The 18048-nt window shown below is 52.3% G+C and overlaps 1 protein-coding gene across 1 annotated transcript in view; it reads left to right on the top strand.

Moving 5' to 3' along the window:
• MED27 (mediator complex subunit 27) overlaps positions 1–11371 on the top strand; it is a 200030-nt gene extending 188659 nt beyond the window's left edge. The window contains exons 7-8 of the mRNA XM_024762566.1: positions 8576–8653; positions 10811–11371. Coding sequence (XP_024618334.1) covers positions 8576–8653; positions 10811–10945 — 213 coding nt within the window. The 3' untranslated portion in view covers positions 10946–11371. The remainder of the gene's footprint in view (positions 1–8575; positions 8654–10810) is intronic.
• Positions 11372–18048: the final 6677 nt, after the last annotated feature.

Below are 18048 nucleotides of genomic sequence, written 5' to 3'. Positions count from 1 at the left end.
GGGGGGGGGGCGTGCAGGCAGGCCCTGCAGTGGTGTCCACTGAAAACCTAGACCTTGAGGCGCCCAATGATCGCAGCCCGGTGCTGTTTTACCAAGGGCCAGCGCGGGGAGTGATGCGGCCAGGGTCACCCAGATAATTGGTGGTGAACCCAGGACTGTACCCCGGCCTCCCGACGGCTCCAGGTCTTCTTTCCCTTTTGTTCACATTAATACAGGCCAGAGAGAAGCTCGTCTTCATAGTATGTGGAAGCAGGTATTGACTGGAGGAGAGCCAGATCTGGGTCTCTACCAGACTTCTCTTTTAAATAAGCAACTTCTAAACACTTGTGCTTAACTTTTCCTATTTATTAACCTTGCGGGACATACTTTTAATAGGCAGAGGCCCCAGCTCTCCTCGCTCAGCCAGGGAGGGCTTGGGCTTCGTGGGCTGCGTGCTGGCAGGTAAGATAATGTACTCAGTGCCGTTAGTCCGTTGCATTGGGAAGAGCGCCACCTAGCTGCTGGAGCCAGTGTCCAGGCTCAGCTCCCACCCCGCGCTGTGTGGCTGCAGTCCTGCCCCCTGGTGGTGGGAAGTGGGCAGAGACCTGCAGCGGCCCGTTCACCTGTGGTTCCCCAACACTGCTGACATCAGGATCCCCCGGGGGAACTTTTTAACAGCACAGGTCCTGGCCCCCAGCCTAGACAGCCTTCCAGAAGCTGGGGCGGGGGGGTGCCCGGCAGCCCACCTCCAGAGTCTGTACGCCTCACCTCTGCTGCACTGCAAGCTCTCCCCTCCAGCCTGGAAGCCCGCACAGAGTCAGGACGATGCCTACAACCCTAGTGGACTCAGGAATCCCCGAGGACAGTCCCTGGGCCACCAAGAAATACAACACATTGTTGCTTTTTAAAAGAGGAAACTGCTGGGGGGTGATAATATATTAGGAGAGTTTTGGTCCCATCCCTGCGTCTCACTGATCCTTTCTGTGTACCATCACTCTGTCCTTTGTTCTTCCCTTGTGGATAAGGAACAGAGTCTGTCTGGCCGCCATAAAACCCAGGCTCTGAGGGGCTGACCTTCAGCAGAAAATAGTCTTGCTGGACTTGAAGCCGTTCTCTTTGCCCTCACAGCTCAAGGAGGGCCCAGGTGGGAAGAAGAGTGGGCTCTGTATGCCAAAGCCATCACTACAACAGCGGGATTTCCCCCTTTTCTTAGCACACCCCACCCCCTTAGGCTGTACTTTTGATTTGCCTTGAGTAGTATGCCTGCCCACCTGACTTAACACTGCCGGCTTTCATTTGCCCGTTTCCTCCTGTCATTCTGCGAGGCAGGGAGACTCACTCAGTCTTGAGATCTTCTTGAGGGTCCTGCGTCGGGATGGGTTCAGGGTAGGTGGTTGAGTAAGATGGCAGAAGCTTTTGGTAGTGAGGCAGAGGGACAGCTGTGTACGTGGTAAGAGCTGAGGTGTAAGCGAACGGACTTGGGACTGAGTCCCACCTCTACCCTAAGAGTCTTGCGGTCCGTTCCCTAGTAGGGAGGAGATGGCCTCATGTGCCACCTTCCCACACACTCCCACAGCCTCTGTCCCCCGAAGGCCTAGGGCCCTGCTCTGCTGCTCGGCTTGGGCAGGTCACTTAACCTCCCTGTGACTTTGCTCCCTCACTTGGAGTGGAAGTTGTCTTCCATTTGTAGTGCCATCACAAGGTTGTGGGGATGGTGAGGAAAAGATAGGATGACTCCCATTTGGTGGGTGTTTGCCATTTGTCAAGCACTGTTCAAGCACTTTCCCTGCACTGACCCATTTAATCGTTGTCCAAGGTCACCCGGCTCTTAAGTGACTGCAAATTCCTGCAGTCTGGCCCCAAAGCCCAGGCTCCTCACTGGGCCGCGTGGTGTAGACCAGCCCTCGCTCAGAGCTGGTGCTCAGTAGACGTCGACTTGGAAACCTGCCATTAGCGCAGGCGGTTGCATTAGGGTTCAGCTAAAATAACTCCTGACCTCCGAAGGACCTTCTAGGCGTCAGAAGCTCTTTGCACACAGTATGGTGGAGGAGTTTTGGGGACGTGTTTTGACTGGAGTCTTCTTAAGTGTGTTGACCGGCAGCTGTTCCAAGGTCTCTTGAAAGATTCCTTTCTCCCTTTCCGAGCTGGGTTCCCCATCAGTTTGGGTGCTGGAAGACCTTCTTTCTCTGCCTCTTTGAGCCTGGAGGAGAGGGAATTTCAGTAAGCCCTGGTTGGTGGAGGAGAAAACTGAAAGTAAGTTTCATAAAGCAAAGTGGGTGTGTTGGCAGCAATAGAAATGCCACCCTCCTTTAAGTAAATAAATCACCTGCAGTCCAGCCTTGGGACGGGGTTGAGGGGGAGGAGGTGCCCACCCCAGACGAAGCCAGAGCATCTGCAGTTTTTCTTTGCCTTGAGATGAAACGGGACATTTCTTGGCGAAGTCCCCAGTGTCTGCGTACTCCTTGGAGTCGCCCTGTTTTTCTGTGCGTGCCCCCTTCCCGCCCTTGCTGGTTTCAGCACAGTCTCCGGCCCCGGCCTCTCCCCCCCACCCCACTCCTCTTTGCCGCATCCCCTGTCTCCCTGGCTGATTGTTAACTTTCATGTCTTCTCCTCCCTCTTTCCTTGGGTTCGCCATCTGCTTTGATCTTTTCGGAGCTCTTTTCAAACCAGCACTCACTGGTGGATGAATGGCCTCCCTTTCTCGGGAGCATTAGTGCCCTTCTGTGGCCTCAGCTGCCAGACAGGGAGGCTTTCATCTCCCAGGGGAATCTCATTAGCTCAGCATCACAATGGGACCCGAACCGAGGCCAGACTGGTCCAGAGTCGATTTAAATTAGTTAATAGCAATTTTTTGTTGTTGCCCCAGGCCTGTTTTTTCCCACATCTTGGATGCTGAGCAAAAAAAAAACAACTTTGTTGTTGAAAAGCGGGAAACAAAAAAATATTGAAGGTGGAATGCTTTGACAAAAAGGAAGATCATTGCAGGTGAATTTCTCCAACATCTGACAACCATGTCTTACCTGCTGCTTTGGAGTTCAGCCACGGGAACCTGAAAACCAGTCGGGGGAAGTTTGGGAGGGAGGGAGGGAAAACGTAAGAGCAAATTAGCTTTGTTTCCTTCTATTAAAATATTTCTGTAATTGGCGATGGGAAGTTGAAGAAACTAAACGATCATGTCGGCACTAGAAAAAGCTGCCACCATTTGGCAATTAAGAGAACATACTGGGCCTTTTGAAGACAGAGGCTGAATTTGGCCAGGTTGCCCGCCCAGTCATGTACAAACTGATTCCGTGCCCTGCCTGGGAGCCAGATGCCAAAACAGAGCTTTGGTGCGTGACTCCAGCCGTTTCTGGAGAAGGACGTTTTCTAGCTAATTCTGTTTTTTCTGCTCTTGAGAAGCCTGTTACCCAGCAGCCACATTTGCAGGTCTAACCTGCACCTGGCAGTGGGCCTCTGGCTTGCCTTAGACTTTGGGGCTGGGAGGTGGTGGGCAGATGGCACCGGGGCCCCTGGGACGTGCGCCTGTATCAGCAAACCGGAGAGCTGGCCAGGGTGTCTTAGGAGGGAGGCGGTGTAGGCTTGGGCCTGCGGGGTCTGGGCCCACGTACCCATTGCCGCTCGCCAGCTGTGTGGCCCGGGGCATCTTCCCAAGCTCTGTAAGTCCCCATTTCCTCGTCTCTAAAATGGACCCAGGGGAGCACCCGCCTCAGCTACTGTGGGGATTGAATGAGCGGGACACAGACATCATAAGCTCTCATTAATGTGGCTCCCATAGGTTAATAAAATTATCCCGCAGTCCTGAAGGAGCACCTTTCAGAAGGAAGGAAAACCCTACCAATCCACCGCCACCCGCTGTGAAAATACTTCACCACTACCACGCCCAGCCCCTCCTTCCACAGCACCATTATGAAATTTGGGTAGTATGGTTCATTGTGACTCATGAAAAAGACAAGCTCTCCTTTGGGTTTGTAGTGCTTTGTGTCGTGCCCCAGAATGAAGTGCCTTTTCCCTGTAGGGCCCAGAATCCTCAGCCCCCTGAGCGGCCCGTGGCCCCTCCTCCGCAGCAGGGGCAGGCCTGGGGTCTGTTGGAAGTGCCCGGTCTCAGCTCCACCCCACACCTACGGTAGCAGGATCCCCAGGGGACCTGGGTGCCAAGTAACAGTTGCATCTTTCTGCATTTTAGCATCGCTGAGAATAGCTGGAGAGGCCGGCTTGATTTCTGGGCCCCAACCCAGAGATTCCGATTCCAGGTCTACACTGGGGCCCAAGAACTCACATTTCCAGCACGTTCTTAGGTGATGCTGCTGCTACTGGTCCGTGAACCACATTTCACTCGGCCCCAATTCTGGAGGCTTCCTAGGTCGCAGCTTGGACTTGTGTGTGCCGCCACTTACGGGACCCGTGGACCTGGCAAAGGCCATGGCTCATCTTTTAGACGGGAAATGAATAATCCAAGGAGGGTACAGTATTTCGGTCTGAAGAGGAGAGAGAAGGCTACTGTAACAAACAGACCTCCTAGTTTTTCTTGTTCAAACAGTAAACGTTTATTTCTTGCTCCCACCATACCCCCATCCCGAGCTGTCGGAGGGCTGGGTTCCACGCAATCACTCGGGGGCCCGACTTCACGGAAGCTCTGCCGCCCTGCAGATGTACCGTCTGAGGGTGTGGCTCCCAGCACTGCAGGGGGAGGGGGGGTTTTGGAGGGTCCACATCTGCTCTTCACCATCTCCTGTGGAAGTAGCACACACCCCTTCCGCTTCCTGATGCTTCGGTCAGAACTAGCCCCGTGGCCCAACTCCAGGAGAGACCAGAAAGTTCCCCCGTGCCAGGAAGGAGGGAAGAACCGGCCAGTGAACCCCAGCAACTCCCAGCAGATGGAAGGTCAAGATTCCCAGCAGAGTAAGGGTAGACCAGGGTCCAGCGTCCTTAGCTCCTGTCTCCCACTCTCCACCCCGCTAAGGCCCTTGTCTCCGTCCCCAAACCTCACATGAGCCAGTCTCCCTGGACGTCTCAGAGACAGAAGGGATCATCCGTTCAGTCAACACACGACTCGAAAACCTCTGTGTCAGGCACTAGGCAGACATGGTGTCTCGCCTCTCAGAGTTCACAGCCAAGTTAGGGAAACTGACACTAAACCCAAACTGCAAAAAAAAAAAAAAAAATTATACAAGCTCAGTTGTGAGGAATGCTATGAAAGACAAGGTCTGAGTAAAGAGACATGACCCGCTCAGGAATTTTTTTTTGAGGAGGTGGAGCACACGGAGCTGAAACGTTCTCAGAAGTGGGAGGGGGAAGGGAGAGGAGGCGGGACCAGGTCCTGCACGTCTGCGCTTCTGGATTCTACCCTGAGTGCACTCACGTGCTCTGAAAGGGTTTTCAGTGGGGAAGTGACATGGTTAGATTTACAGCTTAGTAATAATAATCACTAATACTTATTGAACAGCATGCACACGTTATTTTATTTAATCCTCACAATTATCCCAGGTGATGGGTAATGTTTGTTGTTATCACGCTGTTCCAGATGGGAAAACTGCAGCTAAGAAAGATGGAGTAACTTGCCCAAGGTGGCATTGCTGGAAGAGGTAGAGCCAGAGTTTACACCTCCAGAGCCACAGACTTGACCCCTTGCCACAGAACACCCCCTCTGGGTGCCACAGCCAGAGGAAACCAGTTGGGGCTCTTCTGGTCATCCCGACAGGAAGAGGCGGAAGCTTAGACAGTGGACTGGGAAAAAGTAGAGGGATTCCAGATAAATGAGCTGTAATGCAAGAGGCTGCTTGAGTACGAGTGGGAGGAAAAGCCCAGGTTTCCAGCTTAGGCTGCTGAGTGGATGGCCGGTCATTGCTGAAAACAAACACAGGAGGAACAGGTCTGAAAGAGCGCCTTAGATGCCCCTGTAATTAACATGATGCCTTGGCTGGCTTAGCACCGTGCAGCCAGGAGAGGTCAAGTCCAGAGGCCAGCTAAGGAAGGGAGGGGTAGATGAGCACAGGTTTGCCCCGCCAGGCACCCAGCGAACAGGAGGATGAGGGGCAGAGATGCTTGGCGCTGTTTGGGTAAAGCCCCTAAAATCCACAGGCCACAGGTGCCAGCCAGGTAGCACAAGGGAAGCGGGCTGGGTGTGAGACTGGGCACACAGAGCGGACTGCAGGTACCTGCCCTGCCCAGAGGCACTGCCCCTCCTTATCTCCCGCTGATGGTGGCCACTTGGATCCGTGGGGGCCAGTGGGCAGGGCCAGGACACAGTCACAGGGCCCATCATATGGTTGGACTGATTTAATCTTCATTAGCAACCCATCAGGCAGGTGCACTGTTACTGCCCCCAGATCTTCCAATGTGTTGAGAAGCCGAGGATCCAAGTTAGGGGACATTTTCTGAATTTTAAACGTTGGTCATCCGTGCTTAAAATTGTAAAAAGAAAACATGCAAACAAAGCCTCCCAGCCTCGGACGTGGCCTCTGGGCGATCCGTGTGTTTGGGAAATCGGGCCCCAGGCCAGGTGCCCGAGGTGCCAGAATGGACGGATCTAGCCTCGTCCAGGGACTGGAGATGGATCCTCTGCATCTTGGGAAAGGAGCACTGCCGCAGCTGCGGGACAGCGGACACACGCACACCTGCTCTGCGCGCTTGTATGCAGGGTGGGGCTTCTAAGAGGCTTGTAGAATAAACAGTAGGGGCAGGAGAAGGAATTCTCTGGAAACTTGGCTTTTTCTGTAACGGCACATGTGATTTGTAAGGAATGTCTTATCAGCCTATAAATGGCACTTGTGTGGGTTTTTTTTTTTTTTTTTTTAGCAAGGCATCTTGATGGGTAAGAACCAGGCTTTCAGCAGGTATCATCGGGGCCCAGTTTGCTTTGCTGCATTTTGTAGCCGTTCATTTCACCCCACCAATCACTACCTGCCATTTTGCCAAGTTATCATTCTACTGTTTTTTTTTTTTTTAAGCATTGCTCATTTTAGAAAGCTGTCTGTCAAAAACGCTTAAAATAAAAACAGTCTTTGCACTTGAAGGAATAAGTGCCATTTATCTTGAAAGTCATTTGGGTAAGAATTTCTCAGCAATGTTGGATATGTGAACCGTTGCTGTATTTGCAAGAAAGCCAGTACAGGTGTTTCTGGTATGCGGCCTTTGATGAGTGGCCATTTTTAAGTAATATGTATTGAGCACCTGCTAGATGCCAGGTGATATTCTAGGCCTTGGGGACACAGCATGAACTGGATGAGCGTGATCCCTGCCTGCACAGAGCTGATTGTCCAGTGGGGTTCACCAGCCGCCAGGCAGGCCATGAAAGTCCAGAAGGAAAGAGGGCCAGTCCAGGGGCCGGGGAGAGCAGAAGAGAGGGGGCAGGCAGGCCTGAGGCACGGCTGGAGGGTAAGCACTTCACGTGCATGGCCATTTTATCCCAGGGGAAATCGCATCTTAGACGTTCGGTGAACTGGGGAGCCTGCATCCTCTTCAGGGTGTAGCCTCTCTGGCCTTGGGTGTGGACACACAGCTGGACTAATTTCTGGATCATTTGCAGCTCCCCGTGCGGGACCTGGACCAGCCCTGCTGGTTTCCACCTGGTCAGTTTGCTTAACTGCTGCCAAAGCCCGTCAGCACACCGTGTTCACTCTTGTTCACAAAGTTATGGTGGGGTTTCGTTTTGCTTTTTGACCACAACATTTGTAATGGCAAGACCCCCCCTAATGAACTATCAAATTAGGAATAATCTGTTAATTTGGTGATGGATGGCAGGCCTTAGCAATCCATGGTGTCATCATATTTCAGAACTACAGGGGATCTTAGACGAACCCTTTGCCTTTCAGGAGGGACACTGAGACCCAGAGGGATCGAGTAGTTGGATCAGGTCAGCAGACAGCTGGGACTTAAACCTAATGCACGTTGTTATCTGGTCCCCAGATGCCTGTAGTGAATTTAAAGCAGTCATGCCCTTGGCCCTGCTGGGGGAGTTATGGGTCAGTGGGTATGGCCCAGTAGACCACAGCTTTCAGGGAGCTGGTCAGACAGGGGACCACACTGGGAGTGACACGGTTTTTCAGAAAGGTAACAGCAGGATCTGTGAGGCCTCAGGGAGAGATCATCAGAAATGATCAGGGTCACAGTCACAGAATCTGTATGGCTACAAATTATGAGCCAGAATGGAAATTAAAGGAAGTAGAAAGCCGTTACACCGGCAGGAAAACTGTTCCCGGGTAAAGATGAAGTCGAATATGGACAGTTGGAAACGAGCCTCTGCGTCCAGGTGGTGTTTCATGCAGTGGCGGGGCTTATAAAGCCGGCTGTGATCTGCCATCTCTTTACCTCTCCGCTGACGTCTGGCCACGCCTCTCTCAGGTGCTGCAGCCTGTCTGGAGTTGCTGGAAGTTTCCACACTTCGCTTGCTTCCGGGCCTGACTACCTGTGTCCTGTCTGCTTACAACGCATCTCCCCTCCCTTCCCTGCCCCCAACTTTGCTAACTAATTTTCAACCTTCAGATTTTATTAGATGTCTTTTCCTCCACGAGACGTCATATAAAAAGAGCGCCTTCATCTTGTTTTCTCTGTGCTGGTTCCGAGTAGCTCTAACCCAGGTATTGTCCTTGGTTCCCAGGTGACGGACCATGCCACCACCGCCCTGCTCCACTACCAGCTGCCCCAGATGCCCGACGTCGTGGTCCGATCCTTCATGGTAAGTGGCTTAAGGAGTCAAATCCTTGAGCCTTGGCTCCTTAAGTGAGAACAGGCAGCTCGGAAGGTAGCTGGACCGTCTTTAGCTCGCAAGGGCCTCGCAGGGGGGAGACGGTCCAGTTTGGAAATGATACTTCCTTTCAACTGGGAAGAGATCTAGGAGAAACCATGTCCTGCTTAATTAGCTGGTGTTTCCTATCATTGCCGAACACATGGTGGTTTCAGAAGTGACCTTCCAGCACAGTTTCCAACGTTGATTTAATCAGTAGGTATTTATCGAGCTCCTGATCTGTGCTGGGCCCTGTGCTTGGCGCTGAGCAGGTACCGTGACACTGTTCCTCCAGGACCCCTACTCCTTAGACTTCCAGGTCAGAGCTCAGGATGGGGAGTGACCCAGAAACAGCCATCCCCCCGGTGTACTGGGGTCGGCTCCCACCAGCTCTCGTTTAATGTTCAGAATTTCTCGAGCTGGTTGTTCGGCCGTCGGTGACTTGACATTGAACCAGGATATTCACGTGCTGGAGATCGGTCCTGCACGTCAGGACTCCCTCTGCCCCCGGCTCCCACCTGGAGCTAATTCATTGATTGATCACATGCCCTTCAGTCCGTCTCAGCAGGGCCAACAACTGGCCCCACCGTATCCTGGCAGACGTGGCCAGCTGTTTCAGTGCCACGCTGACGGGGCTTCGTGCTCTCACGTCGCTAGGCTCCGTCTCTCCCTGCCGCTAACGCTCCCATCTCAAGTCCGGCCGGTAAGGCTGCCCCATCTCAACTCCGGCCGGTAAGGCTGCCCCATGTCAACTCCGGCCAGTAAGGCTGCCCCATGTCAACTCCGGCCAGTAAGGCTGCCTGTTAGAGAACATACTCGGCAAATGGGCCCGTCAGCAGGCGCTGCTCAGTGCCGACATCCAGGCGGAGTTCCGCACGTCCGATCCACCTCGTCACGTTTGCTGCCGCAGTTAAGCTTCTAGGAGCCTGTAGTTCATTTCTCAGAAAATACAGCCCGGCTCATTGATGGGCTCACACGCTGGGGAGGCTAAAGAAGCAGACCTGGGGCTCAGCGGAGCCGTCGCACAGAGGCGCTCTCGTGTAGAGAGAACTGTTTCAGTTGGCTATCTCTAGCGGGCACTTCCTTTTTGGATGGATCGAAAGACTTGCTCTTTAACCTGACATGTGGTAATGCCCAGTTCCCCTTTGGTAACTGACTTTGGGGTTTAGGAAGAATAAATAGTTTGACTGAATGATCCACTGACATCCTCATGTTTATTGCCAAAACCTTGAACCCTAGCCTCTGGAAGGGGGACAGGGTGGGTGAGCCACGGTCTGCCACCAGGAAGGCAGCTGTGCTGAAGCAGAAGCGTTTGTATCCGTCCACTCGGCCGACCGCTCCAAAGAGCAGTTTCCTCTTGCCTGATTCGGGAGGATGTTAAATGACAAGATTCGCACGCCCCGTCACAGCGGGAGCTCGCCTCACTCGCTGGCCCGTTGCTGTGGGCCTGGGTTTGTACGGTTGTGAGTCTCCTTGAGTTTGAGAATTGAGTTGACAGTCTCACCCTTATGTATGATGCCCGAAGGACCTCTGCACTCTGAACCCCTCCGGTGTGTACTTGCCATTCATTATGTTATTCGGTGGCACCAGGTTGTCCCTGCCCTCCCCCCAGGTGTGTCGGGCCACGCTGTGACAGCGAGTGGTGACCTCTGAAACCAGATCAGAAGGAAGGCACGTTGACCTTAGTGGGGAATTCTCCACTCACCCTCTCTCCGCACGTGTCTGTGGCCACCTCTGGGTGGTGAACAAGGAGAGGATCGATGCTGACGTTCGGGACTCAGAGGAAATGTGGTTATGCCCCCGCCGGGCCGTGAGGTTCTGCCGTGCTTCACGGCTGCTCCTCCGGGAGTGCCGCCTGCCTGAGAGTAGGGATTTCTATTTTAAAATCCCCTTAGTTGGGAGGGGCCCGGGGCACCAGGACTGAGCATCGGCAGTGCTGTGACCTTGTGGGTTCTGCACAGAGTTTGCTGAAAAGTCACAGGGCGCCTCTTGGGGGTCACAGCCAACTCAGGCTCTCTATCCTGGTAATGGTTAGGCTTGACAGGAAGGATGACATCCGAAGCACCCGGATCCCATTTCTGTCATTTCTCTCCTCACTTCTCTTTTTAGACCTGGTTAAGAAGTTACATAAAGCTGTTCCAGGCCCCGTGCCAGCGCTGCGGGAAGTTTCTGCAAGATGGCCTTCCCCCGACGTGGAGGGATTTCCGAACCCTCGAAGCCTTCCACGACACCTGCCGGCAGTAACCCTTCCCCAGCCCCGGGCCGGCCCACAGACCCCCATCCAGCACCTTCCCAGACAAGCCCTCAGTCATAGCGATGGCTCAGACGTGTCTTTGCGGCCCGGATAGCAGTACCGCCGCCCGCTCGCTTCCACAAAACAGCATGTCGTGCGCTAAGGCCGAGCTTCTTGAAGAGCAGACTCTGTCTCTGTTAATGGGACTGTTGTACACCTGAGCTGGCGTGTGGAAGGCAAAGGGACCGTCTTAGGACTCACTATAAGGAAGTTAGACAGCATGTTCTCCCGTATATGTTCGCAGTACTAGTCCATCGACCCGCCTGGATCCGTGTTCTAAGTCATTTTATAGTTGGAATGAGCCTTTGTGTCGTGCTCAGTATTTTGTTTTGTTCCATAACTTATTTTTATAAGCAATAAACCGTTTGTACCCAGGACAAGGCTTTGTCTCCAGTTTCTTAAAGTACCTTTTACATTCAGTTCCGTGAACATGTGAGCAGATCTGGGCCTTTTGAAGGAAAAATAACTTAGTAATGTCTGCGTTTGAAATAATTCTTTTATTTATTTATTTTTTTTGCGGTACACGGGCCTCTCACTGTTGTGGTCTCTCCCGTTGCGGAGCGCAGGCTCAGCGGCCATGGCTCACGGGCCCAGCCGCTCCGCGGCATGTGGGATCTTCCCGGACCGGGGCACGAACCCGTGTCCCCTGCGTCGGCAGGCGGACTCTCAACCACTGCGCCACCAGGGAAGCCCTGAAATACTTCTTTTTGAGGACACATTTCCCTGTTTCTTGCTTTCGGGAGAGAGCGAAGTGTTGGCAAATATTCCATTTCAAAGACATTTCAGCGGCTTGAAAAATGGATTGTTCTTTTTGAGGGAAAAAGTGCACAGATGTTTCATTTTACTAAACCATTCACACATACATATACTAAAGGGAAAGGACTCTTCCTGTGTTACCAGCCAGAACATGTGTGAGCGGGCGGGACAGGTGTGCCTGGCTTGTTTGTCCCGTTTTGTCCTAAATATTACCGTGAACAGATTCCAGCCCAGTGTGCTGAGTTTATTCAGGGCCTCGCCCCTGACGTTTAAAGCCATAACCTGTTTATATGAAGAAGTGTTGACCTGCTGAAGGTCTTGAGAAGGACAGGGGAGTCCCCAGAGCTTTCCGCAAGCCCAGCCTAGGTGACGAGTAGTGTCCTGTTTGTGGTGAACAGTACCGGAGAGATGCTGCCTTCCAAGGTGTCCAGAAGAATGGGTGGCTCCCACCTGGGTTCTGGTACCACCCAGGCCCTCCACACCTACCCCTGCCAGGCTAAAAAGGCCCACAGGATAAAGGGGGTTTAGTGATGGGGGAAGCAATAAACAGTGCCACTCCAAGTATGGTCCAGTAGCTGTGGCATCATGGGAGCTTATTAGGAACACAAATCCTCAGGCCCCACCCCGGGCCGGCTGAATCAGTGACTCTGGGGGGGTGGGTCTGGCAACCTCGTTGTTAACAAGCCCCGCAGGTGGCTGATAGGGGCCCGAGTCTGAGCACCACTGGTCTCTCTAGGAGATGGCGGTGCTTTCAGGGGCCAGTTTGGGGCAGTAGCGTGAGCGGCAGTGTGGTGTAGTGCAGGAACGCTTCCGCACAGCGGGTGATTTTAGATTAAATACCAGGGTTTATCACATTTAAGATGCCATCACTTGTAAGATGCACCCCTATTTCGTGATCCCCTAAGAAAAGCGTGCTGCCAATTAAACGATGGCACGCGCTTTAATGATAATCCTGTGTGACACATGAATCAGTCACACCAGCCTTTCATCGCCCTGAAATTCCTTTCATGTCTTCCAAGGGGGGTTGCAGTCTCTCCTGCCTCAAGTCTTACTGTCTTAACATGTGACAGGCGATCCCTTCCCAGGGCTCCCGGTAACAGAGCATAACACGGCTGCACTGACTTGCGGGTATCTTTCTTTCTTTGGTCCTGTAAGACACTTGTTTGTTGCAAGAAAATCCCGAATTGAGGACATTGGGTGTATAATAACGTTTTGTCGCATGGCATTTAAATGGTACGTAGGCTGACCCTGTGCAGGACATATGGGTACTCAGAGCTCGTGTGAAGTGACGACAAGGTGAGTTGGCGCATGTGCTGATGGCAGGTGCATCCCGACTGCCAGCTGGCTGACAGTGCACATCAGGGAGGTTCACGTATGAGGAAACCAGCCCTCTGATGATTGACGGGATTGTGGTAACAGTACACCACATTGTAAGAGAGCTGTCTGGATTTTTAAGTGTTTGCAGCAGATCTGAGAGCGTCCTCGTTGGTCCCAAAGATCCCTCCACCCCCCGCCGAGCTCTGTTTCCAACGGAGAGAGAGCAGACCTTGAGTTCAGAGCCGTGGGCAGGCAGTGGTTTCTACTTAGACTGAGTGACGTTATTACTATCCTCTCTGCGTCATTTTCAGTGATACCTACTCTCTGTGACCACTGATGCCTGTTCCCCACTTACAGGCGTGATAAGAAGCTTCTATGTTAAACTAAGGCACTTAGGCGAAAAAGTGAGACCATTAAAGAAAAATACTGAATAATAGCACACACCAGAAACTAACACCGCATTGTAAATGAACTATACTTCAATAAAAAATAAAAATAAACAAAGGAGAGCACAGGTAGAGCGTAGCAACAGCAAAAAGTGCGAAGGGCGTGCCTGGGCCAGGGCCTCAACTCTGGCCTCCTACTCCCAGCTGTAGTACTGACAAGTCTTTCGTCCTCTGTGAGACCCCGTCCCCTCTCCCGCAAGACGCCCGCCTGATGGCCCAGTGATGGCGAGGCAGGAGAGTTGGAGGGGGCGGGGGGCTTGTAGACGAAACATGATTGGCCATGAGCAGATAATTACTGAGGCTGAACTTTGGATAGGTGGGTGATGCGTGCTACTCTTCTACTTTTTTTTTTAACTTTCCCTCATTAAAAGGGGAAAAAATATAAGGGTCGGGCTAGTCAACCTTTAGGGCGTTCCCCCCTTTGACCTTCTCCTTCTTCAGTGCCAAGTGGGGGAAGCTGAAAGGGAGGGGGCTGGGCTCTGGAAAGGTGAGAGGGGCCGGAGGGTGAGGGGCTTGTTCACCAGATCCCCGAACACTTGGTGCCTAACAGACACCCATGAGAGAGCCTGGCTTTGTGTGTCAACCGTTCAAATCTAGAGAACATGTTGACCTGAAATGGGCAAAAGTAGAGGCTGGAGGTGGGTTGGGATCAGTTTCACGATGTGGATTGGGGGGAAGCTGGGACCTAATGCTGCTGTGGGCATAGCCACTGGGTCTGGAACCATCCTCTGGTACCCCTTACAGAAAGGAGCATGGCCATCAACGGGTGTGCCAGCCCCCCATTCCTGAGACTGTGCACGGGTGAGCTCCAGGCCAGAACGACGAGGTATTTTAGGTGACTTAATTACCACCCTGACAGCTCAGCATCTCCTCTGTGCCAGGCGCTTTCCATATGTTGTCTGCTCTACTCCCAGGTGGGTTCGTACTGTTCTCCCTGTTGTGTGCTCGAGGCCTGGAGGGCCTGGGTGTCCCACTGCCCGCGTCGTCGAGCTCCATGGCTACTCAACAGCGAAGCTTCCTCCCCAGAAGCAAAGGGACTAACCAGTCCCTGCTCTGCCGAGTGTGTTGTGTCAAGAATTGCCCGAGAAGCACTCGGCCCGAACTTGGAAAGCTCTGTCTTACAGATGCTTCCCTGCCAGGATAAGCAGCGATGCATCTACCCCGTACTTTCTGCCGGCCAGGTTACTGTGAACCAGCAGGGCGCCCGTCAGGAGCTGACGGGATGGAATGAGGAGGGCCGTAAAAGGTCGTCCAGATTTTTTCCCCGCACTAAATTGGGAATCGGCCTTTTGGTATCGAGTGACGTTTTTACACTTCAAACTCCTGACGGAAAGCTGCAGGCACAAAATGATGATCTTCCAGCATTAACGTGCAAACTCTCCATCGCATTTAGAGTGTCAGAGTGTGGGCCTGATGCTATATCGAGAGCCTTTTAAGGTCACCCGAGCTGGGAGGAGGAGAAGGGATGGCGACTTCAGCCGCCAGGATTCTCACAAGGTCCCGAACCCCCGCCCACTCGACGGGAGGCGTCTTGGGGCCGTCGGGTCTGCAGATAGAGGACAAAATCTGACGACCCACCTTGCTCGTCGGTGCCTCGCAGCGTCTGCATCCCCACTGGCGTGCCGAAGTTGAGCGGTGGGGCTTCCACTGTCCTGCCTTCGACAGGGAAGGGTGGGCCAATTCCGCTCCACCTGCTTCTTGGGGTGCAGCCGGCAGGGCTGGTCCACCGCAGACAGAGCTCATTCAAGGCCACGCCATATGTGCCTCAGAGATGAGCCTGTGCAGGGCGTTCGTGGACAAACCTGTCCTCCAGTTGGTCTGCTCGGGGAATAATTAGGCTTCACTTTCTAGGACAGGCAGGTTTTTCTCGCCATCTCCGCCATCCTTCCCCCATTCTCATCCCCACCCCCGCTCCTTGAATTCATGGAAGGAACCTCAAAACATCACTCCCAAGTTGCATTTTAAACTGCTGGTTGGCTGTTCCCCATTATTAGTACTCGAAGAGATAAACATACCTTCAAGTTCACAGGCACATCCCAGGTAGAGCATCGTCTTGGCAGCTTTTAGATGATTAGTTACTCAAGGACAGCGTCAGCCTGTCTCTGTGCTAATTGAGTTTGAAATTCCAGCTGCACATTGGCTGTCCCCGGGGACAGTGGGAGCGATGGCTCGGTGCTAACTGAACGGGAGGGTCCTGCCACCAGTGCACTTCATCTGCATCGTGGGTCCCCCAGCTCGATAGAGACAAAAGAGTGAAGTGTCCCTCTGGCCAAGAAGGTACGGGGAAGGTAGGGGACGAGGGGGGCGATGAGGGGAGGGTGGAGGACAGTAAGAGGCCATGAGCTTGAGAGCCAGCCTGGGCCACCAGCAAGCTCCACCAGCCCTCCACCTGTGGGGTGGATCGTCACTTAACGCGTTATTCACCCTTGTCTAATTCTTGGCCGTCGTCTCGATCGCAGCCTCGCTTTCTTAATTCCAGAAGGAATACATGTGTTCCTTTTATAGAAAATTAGGTAATGTGGACAAGCAAAGAAGATAATACCCATCATTCCCACTAGCAAGAGACAACGACCAGAGCACTTCAGTGTATACCTTTCCAGACCTTCCTGTGGGCGTGTTGGTGCGTGCACGTTTTTTGTAAAAAGCAGATCATACTGCGTACTGTTATGAAACCTGCTTTTTTCCGTTTAGCAAAGGCTAAGTTACTCCAACACAGAGGCCCCAAAACAGTGGCTTAAAGAATACAGACACTTACTTGTCTCCCACTTCAGCGCTCCAGAGGAAGGGAGTGCTTCAGACCCCAGGGCTGCTCTCCTCCACGCGGTCACGCAGGGAGCCTGTCCCTCCATCGTCTCACCCACGTGACCTGGGACGTGGTCTGCGTGGTGGAAGCTGAGTCACGGGCACCTTCTGAGTTTACAAAAAGGGAAAAACGCACAGGTGTTGCAAGACCAGACCCAGCACTGGCATGGATCAGTTCCACTGGACCTTCATTAACAAGAACTTAGTCCCATGGCAGACCTGGCTGCAAGGGCTGCTGGGAGGGTGCAGTCTCCAACTGGGCACCTGTGGGTCCGGCAGAAACCCTTGTCCTGGAAGAGGAGGGAGCGGCCTCCGCCGAACGGCATGCCCTCCTGTGTCAGGAGCGTGAGCAGTGATGCTGCCCTGAGGCTTTTGTGTTCTTTGTTTCATCCGTCCTTGGGTTTTGTGTGGCGGTGGCCTTCCACGCTTTGATGACCATAATTTAGGCAATGAATCTCTCCTGGATGTTCAGGTTTTTATTTTGAAATGATTATGGATCCACAAGAAGTTACCGAGGCATGTATAGGGGGGTCCTGTGTACCCTTCACCGGCCTCCCCCAATGTCAGCGTCTTGCACGACTGCAGTACCAATACAATGTTCAAACCACGAAGTTGACATTGGTACGATGCATAGAGCTTGCTTGGATTTCGCCAGCTACACGTGCCCTCATTTATGTGTCTGTGTGATTGTGTGTCTGCGTGTAGCTCCATGCAGTTTTATCGTGTGTGTAGCTTCGTGGAACCACCACCACCGTCAAGATATCTAACCGTACCCTCCCTGCAAGACTCCCTCGTGCTACCGTTTTCAAACGACACACGCCTCCTTCCCCATGCCTAACCCCTGGCCACCCCGTAAGCTGTTCTCCGTCTCCAGAATGATTTTATTTCATGAATGTTATATACATGGAATCCTGCCGTATGTATCCTTTTGAGGTTGGCTTTTTTCACTCAGTATAATTTCCTTGAGGCTCATCCAAGTTGCTGTGTGTGTCAGTAATCCATTCCTTTTAGTTGCTGAGTAATATTCCAGTGGCTTCCCACACCTTGTTTAACCATTTATCCACTGGAGGACGTTTGGTTGTTTCCAGTTTGTGGCCATTATCAGTAAAGCCGCTATGGACACTCGTGTACAACTTCCTGCATGAAAATAAGTTTTCATTTCTGTGGAATATATATGCCCGTGAGTACAATTGCTGGGTCATATATTAAGTCCATCTTTAGTTTTAAAAGGAAATGCCAAGCTATATCATATTACATTCACACAGGCAGCGTATGAGTAATCCGGTTTCTCCACGTCTTTACCAGCATTTGGTAGCGTCACTGTTTCTTATTTTGACCATTCTGATAGGTGTGGAGTGATACCTCATTGTGTCTTTTACTTGCATTCCTCCAGTAGCTAATGAGGTTGAGCCACTTTTCATGTGCTTCTTTACCATCTGGGTATTGTCTTAGGTGAGCTGTCTGTGCATGTCTTTTGCACATTTTCTAATTAGATTGTTTTTAAATGCTGAGCTTTGAGAGTTCTTTATATATTCTACATATGAATCCTTGGCAGGCATGTGATTTGCACATATTTTCTCCCAACTGTCACTTGTCTTTTCATCCTCTTAATGGGGTCTTTTGCAAAGCAGATATATTCAGTTTTGATGAGGTCCAATTTATCAGATTTTTTGATCATGGGTTGTGCTTTTGGTGTGAGTCTAACCTGCTGGGTTTCAGATGGTTGTTTTGCT

The sequence above is a fragment of the Neophocaena asiaeorientalis genome, unplaced genomic scaffold, assembly GCF_003031525.2.
Source record: "Neophocaena asiaeorientalis asiaeorientalis breed wild unplaced genomic scaffold, Neophocaena_asiaeorientalis_V1.1 scaffold78, whole genome shotgun sequence".
NCBI lineage: Eukaryota > Metazoa > Chordata > Mammalia > Artiodactyla > Phocoenidae > Neophocaena > Neophocaena asiaeorientalis.
This window is presented reverse-complemented; position numbering and strand designations above follow the sequence as displayed.